Source organism: Castanea sativa, chromosome 1 (genome assembly GCF_040712315.1).
Source record: "Castanea sativa cultivar Marrone di Chiusa Pesio chromosome 1, ASM4071231v1".
NCBI classification, from domain to species: Eukaryota; Viridiplantae; Streptophyta; class Magnoliopsida; order Fagales; family Fagaceae; genus Castanea; species Castanea sativa.
The window spans coordinates 60,372,020-60,385,589 of NC_134013.1; the positions used below are offsets into that span (position 1 = coordinate 60,372,020).

At 35.5% G+C, this 13,570-nt stretch overlaps 2 protein-coding genes across 2 annotated transcripts; one reads left to right on the top strand and one right to left on the bottom strand.

Annotated features, from left to right (window-relative positions):
- Positions 1-2,741: 2,741 nt before the first annotated feature.
- Positions 2,742-3,710, top strand: LOC142631351 (uncharacterized). The gene is made up of 2 exons (XM_075805495.1): positions 2,742-3,172; positions 3,263-3,710. Exons 1-2 carry the CDS (start codon positions 2,742-2,744, stop codon positions 3,708-3,710), a joined length of 879 nt encoding a protein of 292 aa, XP_075661610.1.
- Positions 3,711-4,649: 939 nt separating this feature from the next.
- LOC142622419 (UDP-glycosyltransferase 83A1-like) lies at positions 4,650-10,602 on the bottom strand. Its single transcript, XM_075795882.1, has 2 exons — positions 10,031-10,602; positions 4,650-5,742 (listed from the first exon to the last, which is right to left on the bottom strand). The coding sequence occupies exons 1-2, from the start codon at positions 10,509-10,511 to the stop codon at positions 4,865-4,867; spliced, it is 1,359 nt and encodes a 452-aa protein (XP_075651997.1). The 5' UTR covers positions 10,512-10,602; the 3' UTR covers positions 4,650-4,864.
- Between the last annotated feature and the right edge of the window lie 2,968 nt (positions 10,603-13,570).

Consider the following 13,570-nt stretch of genomic DNA (forward strand, 5'->3'; position numbering starts at 1 on the left):
CTTGGGTCTTTTGTAAGGAATTTGATGGATCGGTTCCCCCATTGTTGTCTTTGCCTTTTTAGTAATTTATCATCTTTCTTATAAAAAAAAAAAGAAAAAAGAATGGTTCCATGAAATGACATGAAAATTGGTTTTTCTTTTCCAGTCAGGTGTCTATTAAGGATAGTTATTATCCTCCTCAGTCCTCATACAGAACTGGAGGATAATTTTGATTTTGCCCTATATAATTTTAAATTTTTATATATCTCCTTTTTTTATGATTTTTTTTTTTTTTTTAATATATCTCCTAACATTAGACACAGACAGTGTTTGTAAAAAAGTTCTTTTGTCTATGTTTGGCGTTGATGCATCAGTTTAGTATTACCTAAGCCTGTCAGGCTATCACATGTATTAGTTGACCCAATAAATTCATGTCATGTCAATTTCATTATACCACGTAATTAAATAGTCTTAAAAAAATTTAAAACAAATTAAAATAAATCCCTAAAATTTAATATTTTCTTGATGAACTAACTGCATGCCGATTGTACTCTTCTTCCATTCTTTTCCACGTTCCATTACATTACATACAAACTACAAAGAAATTAATCCATAAAAATTGTTCAAAGGAATTGGAACCCCAAAATAGAAATTGAAATCTCATAATTAAATTAAAAATTAGACAAAAGGAAAAAAAAAAGTTTAAACCCAGCAAAGCTTCACCAATCAATCCCCCTCTCAAACCACTTTCCAAATCATCAATGAGGAGCTCATTGGCCGAACTTTTGTTGAATACTATGAGAATTTGTTCACATCTTCAAGGCCCATGGTGAGCAGAGAACTGCTGGATGCTATACACACCAAGGTGACGGACAGAATGAATGTTACGCTGATGCAAGAATTTAAAGCACCTGAGGTGGAGTGTGCTCTGAAACAAATGCACCCGTTCAAAACTCCGGGGCCAAATGGTATGTCGCCTTTATTTTATTAGCACTTTTGGCCTAAAGTTAGTCTTGTGGTTATTCAAACTGTCTTAAATTTCCTTAACAATGGTGTAGCTCCGCCAAATTTTCATGAAACTCATATTGTGTTAATTCCGAAAATGAAGAACCTGGAGACAGTTACGGATTATAAACCAATTAGCTTATGCAATGTCACTTACAAGCTTGCCTCAAAAATGGTTGCCAACTGTCTAAAAGGGGTGCTCAAAGAGGTAGTTGGGGAAAACCAAAGTGCTTTTGTCTCTGAAAGGCTGATCACTGATATCGTCTTAGTGGCCCATGAGATCATGAATCATATTCATAGGAAACAGAAAGGAAAATATGGGGAGATGGCGCTGAAGCTGGATATGAGCAAATTATATGATCGAGTGGAGTGGGAATGTCTCCAACTAATCATGCAAAAACCTGGTTTTCATGAGCACTGGATTCAGCTTGTCATGAGGTGTGTGTCGCCAGTCACATATGCTATTCGAGTTAATGGGGTTCCATGTGGTGCAATTAGACCAACCAGGGGGCTACATCAAGGCGACCCATTGTCACCTTATCTTTTCATCCTGGTGGCAGAGGGTTTGTCGGCCTTAATCCATAAGGGAATCCAAAACAAAACCTTGAAAGAGTTGGTGGCATCCGCAAGGGGACCGAAAGTGTCTCACTTGTTTTTCATCGATGATAGCTTGATTTTCAGCCAGGCCACCATCAAGGAATGTGAATCCAAAGAATATTTTATGTTTATGAAGCCTCTTCGGGTCAGCAATTAAATCGGAGTAAAACCTCCCTATTTTTTCAGCTGGAATACTAATAATGCCACAAAAGAGTTTATCAAAACCATGTTTGGTGCCCAGCTCATTAAGCCACACGAGTCTTACCGTGGTCTCCCTTCCTTAGTGGGCAGATAAAAAAAAGAACTCTTTTGCCCAATTGAAGGAACGAGTAGTAAACAAGCTGGTAGGGTGGAAGGAGAAGTTGCTCTCAAATGCCGGGAAGGAATCTTAATTAAAGCGGTAGTGCAAGTAGTGCCGTCATACACTATGAGCTGTTTTCGGCTGTCTTAGACTTTGTGTCGGGAGCTCACAGGGATGGTGAGGCAATTTTGGTGGGGCCAAAAGAAGGATGAAAAGAGAATGGTATGGATGAGTTGGGAGAAGATATGCCTCCCGAAGGACCAAGGTGGTATGAGATTTAAGGATTTGGAGAAATTTAATCTTGCTTTGTTAGAGAAGCAGGGCTAGCAATTACAGACCAATTCTTCCTCTCTTTTCTACATAGTCTTTAAGGCAAAGTACTTTCCAGGTGCAACTTTATTAATGCAGAAATGGGCAGACATCCATCTTAAGGTTGGAGAAGTATAATGGCTGCCCAGAACTTGATAAAAAAGGGAGTGAGGTGGCAGGTGGGTGATGGAGAGAAAATTGATATCTGGCGAGACAGGTGGACCCTCAGACTGCACGCATACATGGTCATTTCCCCAAAATACGACTTACCATGTGAGCCGAGAGTGTCCTCTCTTATTAACAGTGCGACCAAGGAGTGGAAGGTGGACCTCATTAAACTGTGGTTTATACCCCAAAACGTGGAGGCCATACTTAGTATACCTCTGAGAGCATATGGTGCACGGGATAGACTTACTAGACGGGTTCAAGAAATGGTAAGTTCTCGGTGCGTAGCGCCTACCATCTAGCTCAAACAGTGCAGGAGGGAGGTGGCCAAGCAACTAGCTCGGATCAGTCAGTGACTCGGGAAACTTGGAAAGGTATATGGAGTATGGATGTCCCCAACAAGGTGAAGCACTTCAGATGGAAGGCGTGTAGGAACATCTTGGCCACAAAGGAGAATTTACGGAGAAGGAAGGTCACTCAAGAGGGACTGTGCGAGGAGTGTGGTAATATGATTGAATCGACGACCCATCTCTTCTGGTTTTGCAAGCAAGCGCTAGTAGTGTGGTCCCACAGTAAGCTTGTCTTACCCTTTACCATCTCAAAGTCATGGGAGTTTATTGAAGTTGTGGGTCAATTTCTAAAGTGGAGGGATGCCTATCCGGATCTTATGGAGAGGGTTATGATGATATGCTGGGGGATTTGGAGGAATAGAAACGAAGCAAAGCATGGAGGGAAACGAAAAACTGGTGAGGCAGTGATCAAGTGCTCGCGCTATTTACTTGAGGAGTTCCAAACGGCGAATGGGGTTCGGAGCAGGTAGGAAGCTCAGCCTCAGGAGGTGGTGAGGTGGACAGCTCCGAAGCAAGGCCAATACAAAGTGAACTACGATGCAGCATGCTTCACCAGGAGCAGGGAGGTTGGTTTTGGCGTGATCATCCGTGACGGTGCAGGTTTGGTCGTTGCTGCCTTGAGTAAGAAGAGGATAGGTCTCACTGGAGCAGTGGAAGTAGAGGCGAAGGCGAAGGCGATGGAAGTGGCTGTCCAGTTCGCGAAGGACGTGGGGATAAGGGAAACAACTTTCGAAGGTGACTCTCTTATTGTGAGCAAAGCAGCCAGAGGAGTGGGAGATGTCCCATCCTCGATCCAAAACATTGTCTGCGGCATTATTCAAGACCTTCAGACGTTTAGAGTAGCAGAAGTGTCACATGTTAAAAGGCAGGGGAGTGCCCCTGCCCATTTACTTGCCCCACATGCATTGCATGTGGTGGATTATAATGCATGGCTAGAGGAGGGCCCTAGCTTCATTGAGCACACGTGTGCCCATGATGTAATCCAGTTTTCTTCTTTTGAATGAAGTGTGTTTTCCTAAAAAAAAAAAAAAAAAACGCAGCCCATTTCCTCAAAATTTCACGAAATCGTCCTTTGTCCCACTTTACCTCCAAATTGTCTTGTTGCTCATTTTTGCAAATCTCTCTGTCTTGCCTTTCTTGCATTTACAATTAGACTCATGTCGACCCATTGTGTTAGTCGTCAACTGTTTTTGTTTGCACAAGTTAAAGTGCTTGCTTCAAATTTAGGGACCAAAAGTGCACTATTGGCAAACTTAAGGGACCAAGAATTTAGTTTCACCTTGATCTTTTCACTATTTTCGTTTCTTTCAAGCTTACATTCTCACAGTAACATTAGAGGGAAACCAGTTTTTGGTTTTAGGTTGTAAGTCTTGTTGATAATATATTTGTTCATTAACAAATTAATATTTCTATTGCCAAGGGATGCAAGCTTGCCTATAAATACAAGGACATTTATTTGCATCAATACAAAATTCTTAATTCTCACTGCAGACACAAGTCTATGCATCTATGATCACCACATACAAAAATGCCATCCACAAGGACCAATAAAATGGAATACTCAATACTTAACTAGGCTTAGCATTACAAGCCCCCCCCCCCCCCCCCCCCTCCAAAAAAAAAAAAAAACCTTTCATTGGATCTAGAAAGTGAATCCTAAAAACCTAAACAATAATCAACCCCCCTTTTTTTTAAATTCCTGGGAAAGATAGGCGATCCTTTAATGCAATTTTTCTTTATATTAACAGAAAATAAGAGAGCAAGACTTTTAATTGAAGAGCAAAGATATAAAATAAAATAAAGAAGAACATTGTTGTAACCTTTCAAAAGGGTTTAAAAAAGGTGAAAGGGAGTTGAAATCTTTTTTTGAGGAAGTAATGCGTTGGAACTTGGATACAAGATGGATGGATCTATTTAATGGTGCATGGCTTACAGCATAATTCTTTCTATGAATGTACCAATTTTATTTTGATTATAGCCAAAACTTGTAGATTGACATCATTCCCAAACTTTATTATTATGGGCATCATTATATGAGTTACATTGATCTACCTCAGGGACACTCTGGTGTCAGTATTAAAGGATTATCAATTTCTTCTATGTGCAAATACTTCATGAGAGGGGATTTCAACTTCTACTGCATATATCACGTGCGGCTTTATGCCTTTAGCCATTGGATGAAGTTGTTGAAATTCTTTGAAGACTGACCATTATCTGCTATATTATTCATCAACATTTTCTTAAGCTCCAAAGATCTTGCTCTTATGCTTTCATCACCAAGTAGTTGATCCACCTTCCTCTTAACTTCTTCCCGCAATACAATTCCATTTTCATCTAGCTCAAATCCTAGTCCAACTTTCCAAACATCACAAATGTAGATCCGGTCAAGGAATTGATCAGCAAAGTAAGGCCAGGACAGGAAAGGTACCCCATTGCTTACACCTTCTATAGTAGAATTCCAACCACAATGGCTAATAAAACAAGCAATGGAAGGGTGATTTAAAACCTTTGTTTGAGGTGCCCAACCTACGATCTTCCCACGAGTGCCTTGAATTTCATTTGTATATGCAGTTCTTGACCAATCAACGATATTCGGACGTACCACCCAAAGGAAAGGTCTATTGGTAAGCTCAAGACCAAGAGCTAACTCTTGGAATTGAGTTGGGTCAAAAACTGTAAAGCTACCAAAGGCAACATACAAGACTGAGCAGGGTGGTTGCTGATCGAGCCAGTTTATGCATGAGTGATCTACTTGCCAAAATTGTCCCACTGAATCTTCAATGCGTTTGCTTGACATCAATGGACCAATTGGTAGGAGCTTTGGAGCCAAAGAAAACGTTACAGGCTCGAGTTCAGGAACTGTGTTGCAAAGCCACCAATCTCCGAACTTCAAAGTTTGCATGTATTGTAAGATATATTTGAAGACAATCTTTTGACAAGTTGAATCACCTATACGAATCCACGGAATATAGTCTGTGTCCATGACAGGCATGCCTGCAGGGAGTGGTTGAATCACCTGTCTTTGGGTTGGGATTCCTGCAAGGCAAACAAAGAAATCAAGTGCTACTGATCACATTAATTGACTAATTGGAACATCACTACTACTAATATTTCCAAAGACTCCCTTAGCATGATGAAATATTGTTAGGGTTTTAGCCTTTTAGACCCCAATTGTGATTACTTTACCCAATTCTTAGCCAAGTGAAAGATTAGATTAAGAATGCGTTTGGATAGCACAGCACGTCCACATTCAGCCCGTTTTTTTTTTTTTTTCCACGCGCATATGTCACTGTTCATTGGCCATGAACAGTGATTTTAGGCCAATGAACAGTATTTTTTGGGATGAACAGTAATTTTTACACATTAAAAAATTATTTTTGTACAATATTTTCAGTTTTTAGTTTTCAGCAATAAGTTCCAAATATGAATTAGTAAACATCAAATGATTACCATAGGAAAATCAATAGAACAAAACGTGCCACAATAAAATCTAAGGGGATTTAAAATTACAATCATACAGATCCACTAAAAAATAATTGAAATTTGTACAATAAACTACCCTAATTCTATTGCTACCTCATGTAGTACTTATTAACATGATCACATGTAGCTCCAAATTCATTAACTCTTCTATTTTGGATTTGTTACACTTGAATGTCCACACAACGTAACTTTGAGATTACCTTTCAATGGCGACTCCAGAAATTTTTTTCAGGGTATTCCTCAAGAAGCATAAATTACACAATCTAATAAAAAGAAAATTTTATATATTGACAACGACAATAAAAAAAAAAACACGCAAATACATGAAATTTTACTTAATTAACTAAAAATTGATGTTATATAAAAATTAAGTAACTTTTTAAGTTTATTCACTTAATTAACTAAAACTACTATTTTTTTCTAATCAAAATTAACGGAAAAAATAAAAAGAAAAGTAGTTGTACAATGAAAAAAGCTAAATCTAGGTGACTTTGACCAATTAGTTGTATAATATATATTATAATATTTTTGAGGAAAAGTAGTCGTACAATGACAGTATGTCAGGTAAAGCAAAAAGTAAAAGTAAAGCCGTAATATAGGTTTAAAAGAATATAAAAGCATATGATTTTTTTTTGCTTAAAAGACTAATATATATATATATATATATATATATATATATATATATATATATATATATTAAGATAAACGGTAGAAATTTATTGGAAAAAAAAAAAAAAAAAAAAAGAAGAAGAAGAAGAAGAAGAAGAAGACCTCATGACACCTTGGACTAAGGGCCACCACCAACAAATGTAGTGGTCCCAGGAAGACATCCATAAAAACATCTAACTCAGGCCAAATTTTGGACTACCATAAGCTGTTGTTAAGTTGCTCAAATTATGGACTAAAACTTAATTTTATTGGTATAAAAAAAAATCAGGGTGTTCTTAAAATTTTTTTTAAAGGTAGGTAAATATAAGGTTTTAAATTATTATGTATAACTTTTTTTTGTTCAGGTCAGGGTGGTCCTGGGACCACCCTGGCAATAAGCTGGCGCGGCCCTGCCATCTCTCAAAGGTTTAAACCATGAAAATGAAAGTAGACTGGATGCATGTACTTCACTTTATCATTGAATCTTTAATACGAGTAAATGTTTGGTTGATGCTTCAAGGGAGCTTGAAAAATTCTTAGATTTGTATAATAATAAAAAATAAATAAATAAAAAGCTCTCAAAAAGTCCTAAAAAAATATGCTCTTGGGTTGCTTATATAGTATATAGACTTGAAGTGCATGTAATCCTAGATCAAACGGGTTGACAGAAAATCCTTCAAATACAAACTACACAAATCTTGATCAGTTGAGATTTCTAGTTCAACTGGTCAAGTTAAGTAAAACTCAATAGATCGAGTTGTGTTGAAATGTAGTGCAATAAAATTTATGTTTTTGAGATCCTTGAGTCTTTCACGGCTTGAATCTTAACTTGTCTTGTTCTTTGATATATTTTCAATATTAAACCAAGACTAACAAAGATTTTAAGTGTTGCATTTAATTTGTTCACAGTTTGTCAACACAATTGTATAGACGTAACAAATACCCTATAACTTGATAGTATTCTTATGTTAAGGATGATAAATTATCAATTGTTCGAAACCCTTAATTTCTTAATTTATTAGGAAATGATGAATTTAATCTAACATTTCCCTGTTATGTGTAGGTCTAAACTGCCCTTTTTAAGTAGGACTGAACATGTAAGAATTTTTTAAATGGGAAGTAAAATGGAGATATGATTTGAACTTAAGATCTCCCAATTTGATTAAAAAAATTGATGAATTTAATCAGATAGCCATTTTTACCCCCAAAAAAAAATCGATTCTTTGTGGATTATCATGTTTATTTTGCTTATTACTGATGTTATTTGGGTCACGAGTTTGGCTTATATGTGGTAAAAGCTATAAGGCATAAATAAAGACTACCAAGTATGATTAAAATATGTTCTCAAAAAAAAAAAAGTATGATTAAAATATAGTTCACACCAAGTTAGGGTTTGAGTTTTGTTGAGCTAGGGTGCAGGCATCTCATGGTCAGTTGGTCTCTTAGAACACATGAACTAAGCTCATAGTAGAATTCAATACCAAGTTCAACCAATTTTTTTGAATCAGTTCCAAAAAATTTGAGACCAAAGTACTAAAAGAATCATGAGTCTCCATATAAATTTGGTTGCTATGTTTCACACTCCATTATCTACTCTAGCTATTGGATTTTGCCTTTCAATTTGGACTAGAAAAATTAGTGCATGCCAACATAGACATGACAAGGATATGGTAAAATTAAATATACACTATACAAAAAAAAAAAAAAATTATATTAGATATACAAATTCCTAATCTTAACTAGTCAAATCCCAAATAGGTTAAATAACTCTAATTTAAGTTCATTATTTCTAATCCTACCAAGATGCAAACAAAATAATAATACTCTTACTTGTAGTTACAGCCTTACAGGTGTCCACGACTCTAGTTCGGTTGGATAGGAGGTCAACCTGCAACCAACCTGAATGGATTGGGTTCCACAAAACTGGACCGATTGTCAATTTAAATTGAACAAGTGTAATCATCAATGAAGAAGATAGATTTGGGGGTGGTATCAACGAGGCATAACAGTTCCACAAACTTTGGGTGGCAATAGAGAGTTAAGGAGAAAGGTGGGGCATCGGTGAGGCATGACAAATATGGGTCAACATTGTTGACGATGATTGCAAATATGGGCGGTAGTGGTGGCAAAATGAAGGAGGGAAGATGCCTTTGGTTGGTCTGATCATAAAATGATAAAATTAATTGTTTGGCACCAAAATTTGACGTCTAATCAGTTTGATTTTGGTCTAGCACGTACATTGAAAATTGCAATCTTCCAAAGGTTGTCAAAACCATTAGAACCTTGTCGATCTAGGTCGGGCTGGTTGGTGGAATATATGGATGCCACTTGTAGTGCAACAATTGTAACTTTAAGTTTGCTTAGTTTAAGATCTAAAAACTCCAAATTAGTTTGAAATAAGGTTCCTACAACTTATTATGTGGCACCTCAAAATATTATTTACATGTATTTTTATACATTACCTACTTAATCATGTGACTTATATAAATGATTTAATAAATTATGTGATTTAATAAGTGGTCGGTTGCTTCATCCTTGCTACCAATAGATGCTTTATTCTTTCAAATGAGTACTATTATGTATTAAAGTAGGACAAATAGCACTAGGGGTGTCCACCTATCCAACCCGACTGATCCGGCCCAAAAACCTACCAACTCGATGCCGGTGATAGTTGGCGGCAAGTCTCCGCCTCCAAAACCCAAAATCGGCGGGTCGGTTGACGGGTCTAAATAAGGAAAACCAATTTTCAACCGACCTGACCATCTACACACCAAAAACTAGCTATTCTTTGCCGATTGGAGTGGTTGGCTGGTCTTTTTTTATCCAATCTATCGAGATTTGGCAAAAATGATGGAATTCGGCAAAAACTAGTTGATTTTTGCAAAATCTAACAATGTTTGCACAGTCCAAAACCGACCGAAAACAAACCGAAAATTGAAGACATCCGACCACCCGAACCGCCTCCTTCTATTGGTCGTGACCAGTCCAGGTATGGGAGACCCGAACTGATTGGGTCAGTCCTAGGTTAGGCACAAATCCAACCCAAACTAACCCGTGCACAACCTTAAACAACACATTCGAAAAAAACATATGCGTGATCATAAAATAAAATTTAAAAAAAAAAAAAAAAAAAAAACAAATGCATACATGTTCAAACTAACATAAAGATCAAATAGTATAACAATTATCTTACCATCAGAATTTATAATGCCATCATCAAGCAGCCTTGGGATGCTGAATTGCAAGGCAAGCGAAGCTGCTGTCCCAGGCCAGAAGAAAGCTCTTTTAATTCCCATCTTAATGCCAATTTCAATGGCCCACCCCATACCTGCAGCATCGGCTACTATACAACTGATCTTATCATCACCATTTGAAGCATTAATATACTTTATGAGCTCCTCAAGCTTCTCGGGCATGGTGTGTAACATAGCTTCACATAACTTGCCCAACTCATTTCGGTCATCCTCAGGACCCAATCCATCTGGGATAGACACCAAACTAATGTTTGAATCCATGAGACTGTCCAACGCACCCACAACACGGTTGTGGTTGAAGTCTGTGTTTACAAATGTGATTTTGAACCCATGCTTCACTATTTTTCGTGACAAAAGCATCAAGGGATTCACATGGCCTTGTGCTGGAAATGGTATGACTAGAATATGTGCCATGGCCATCTCTCTCTCTCTCTCTCTCTCTCTGCTAGTATTGCGTTTGTGTCCGAGTCCCCGAGAAGATAGACGATTGATTTTTTTTTTTGGTAAACGATAGACGATTGATTGATAGTACATAGACACTAAAAAACAATTTTTGTAAAAGTAAAGTCAAACTTGATCTTTGGGGCCTGTACCAAGTGCAAATATTTTTAAGACCACATCCTTCTTCTCACAATTATTTGCTACAACTTGCATGTTACTCGTACTAAATGACAAAAAACTCGGACATAAACCTTTTACACAAGTCTACAATAATCTATGAATGAATTCCCTTTGATTGTCATTGTCCGTTCATTGCTGGAAAATGGGACCCTAGCTTAGTCGATCAATCAGAACAGCACTACTACATAAGTGTTTTCACATGTGCTTCTGGAAACGGCAGGACAAGACAGCTATGCTGTACCATCTCTCCCCCTTTTTTGTTTTTTGTTTTTTTTTGGGTGGAATGGGGGAAAAAAAAAATAGAAGGGAAGATAAAAGAAAAATGGGTCCAGGAAATTAATAAGGCTGTAAAAAGAATTAGTTATTTTTTCATAAAAAAAATTTCTAAAACAATTTATTAACGTATGCCTAAAACCTAAGAAAAATAAGGGAGAAATAAAATATTTGTTAACTTGAAAGTTATTTCACAAAAAAAGCCCAAACTTTTTAAGAATATATAAGAATAATTTTAGAATAGAAAAAATTGTGAGCCCAGCCCCCACAAAAACTTTTTCCCTCACATTCACATTTCTTAGTAGTTTTCATTTTACCCAAACAAAAAAATTATTTCCCTTCTTTTCCCTTATATGCAAACAAACATAGCTTGAAAGATAGGCAATCATATGAGTTTCTACTCTAGTAATGTCTTTTCTATAGTTATATACGATTAAGATGAAAGTAATATATCCTTAAGAGAGTACATAATGTCACGCCCGAACCCAACCATAAAAATAGACACGTGACAACGGTCGCATGATTATAAAGTAATCACCCTACAAGTATGCAAGGCCTTCATAGCATTAAAAATTATCCTAAAAAATTTCTTCAAATAAATAAATAATACCTCAAAATTTTCTTTATGAATAAATCTCCAATAATTTAAAAGGAACAAAATCAAAACCTCATGTACATAATGCAAATTGGCCAAAAGATATAAGACTATTACAAAGTCATTTAATTTCAAAATCACTAAGCTTCTTTCCCTGCTCACAACATAACATCAAAACTCTCAAATATTGCCATTCTTCACAATCTGAAATTGGAGGGGAAAATGGGGTGAATTGACAACTCAATAAACAACCAAAGTCCTAATAAGTTCTATCAAGTAATAGATCTGTAAAGTATAAGATGTAATATGTGTTTTCAAAAGTTATAATATATTATGTGTTTTCAAAATAACTGAAGAAATTTCATAATCTTAAAATAATAAGTTGCACATAGATCACATACTTTAATCTTACAAATATATCATAGATGGTTTAGAAAATAGTCAGTTTTTCATATATCAAAAGCTATAACTTACAACAGGTTCCGAAAACACATAAGCAGTTTTAGTGACTCAAAATAGTTCAAATACTCAAACATTTCCAAAATCACATATGTAGTTTTAAGGACTCAAAATAGTTCAAATATTCAAACATAATTCATATTCTTAACAATCTTATGACTATGGTCACACTATATCCCCGTAACTATGCATCAGAGTACCAATGAATAATTCCAATTGGTTGGGTATCAGAGTATCAATGAATAATCCCCATTGATTTGGGTATCAGAATCAATTCATAGTCAAATTGTCCATAATCATATATATAAAATCATAGTTTCTAACAAAAATATACTCAGCATTAAAATATATTTGTAATAATTCGTTACTTGAAATCAGTAATACAATAGAAATAAATATTCTAACAATTATAAACAAATTTCAGTAGTTAAAAATACATTAATATAAGAAAAATAAAACTCAATTAGGATAAGGTTACTTACCTTTAAAAGCTATTCCAAAAGGAACTTTTCCTTAACACTTCCTCTAAAATCCTTAGATATCACTTAGAATAATTTTCAAATATTTTTACTCAATAATCAAATAATTTAAAAAGGACTTATAACGGTGCCTGGCCAACAAAGAGATTACTAAAATATCCAATAATTTCTATTTATTATCTCAAAGTAAAAATCCATGTATTCAATATATAAATATATATCCTCTATTGCCACTAAAAAAACCTAGGATACATATAATCATTTAGGGTCAAAAGCACCGCCTAGACCATCTTCTATAGTTCTACATGTGTTCTTTTTTTCTTTTTTCCTCCTGCCATTGCCGCCTCTAACTTTCTTTCGGCATGAGAACAAATCACACAAATCAAGCCTGACACAAGCTTTTATTGAAACATTATTCTTCCTCTACCAAATCAATAAACAAATAATAATATATTAGAAAGAAGTTGGCGTTCCTTCTTTTCGTCAAGTGTTTTCTTTTTCTTTTTTCTTTTTCATTAATCCAATACAATTTCTTTAAGAAAATTACGTAGAATAGACCCATGGCCACATGGCTAAAGAAAATCTCATTGTTGGCCAAAATATTCACATAAGAAAAATTCTAATATCACATAAAGTCTAAATTTGACAAAAGAACAAGATTTCTTAAACTCTTACTTCAAAGGTGTAGTCAATCTTTTTCTACTTCGAATCTTCTATATACGTTGACTTAACAAGCTTATATATAGCTTAGGTTTCAACCTTATTTTCTAAAAACTCCCTTATAATTATAAATTATAAAATTGACCCCACAAAAATTTTACTTAAATACCCTTCCTTTTAATCCTTTTTTTTTCCTTGGTATTACACATAACAATAATGTTATATATATATATATGGCTGCTCTTATTAATAAAAGTTACAAATTTCTTCTTTAAAAAAAAAAACTTTAAAAAAAATCTACTCATTTTCTCTCTCCCTCATTAATTTTCTCTCTCCCTCGTTGGAGACCTCCTCAACGGCGGTTGGAGAGTGAAATTCATCTTAAAAAAAAA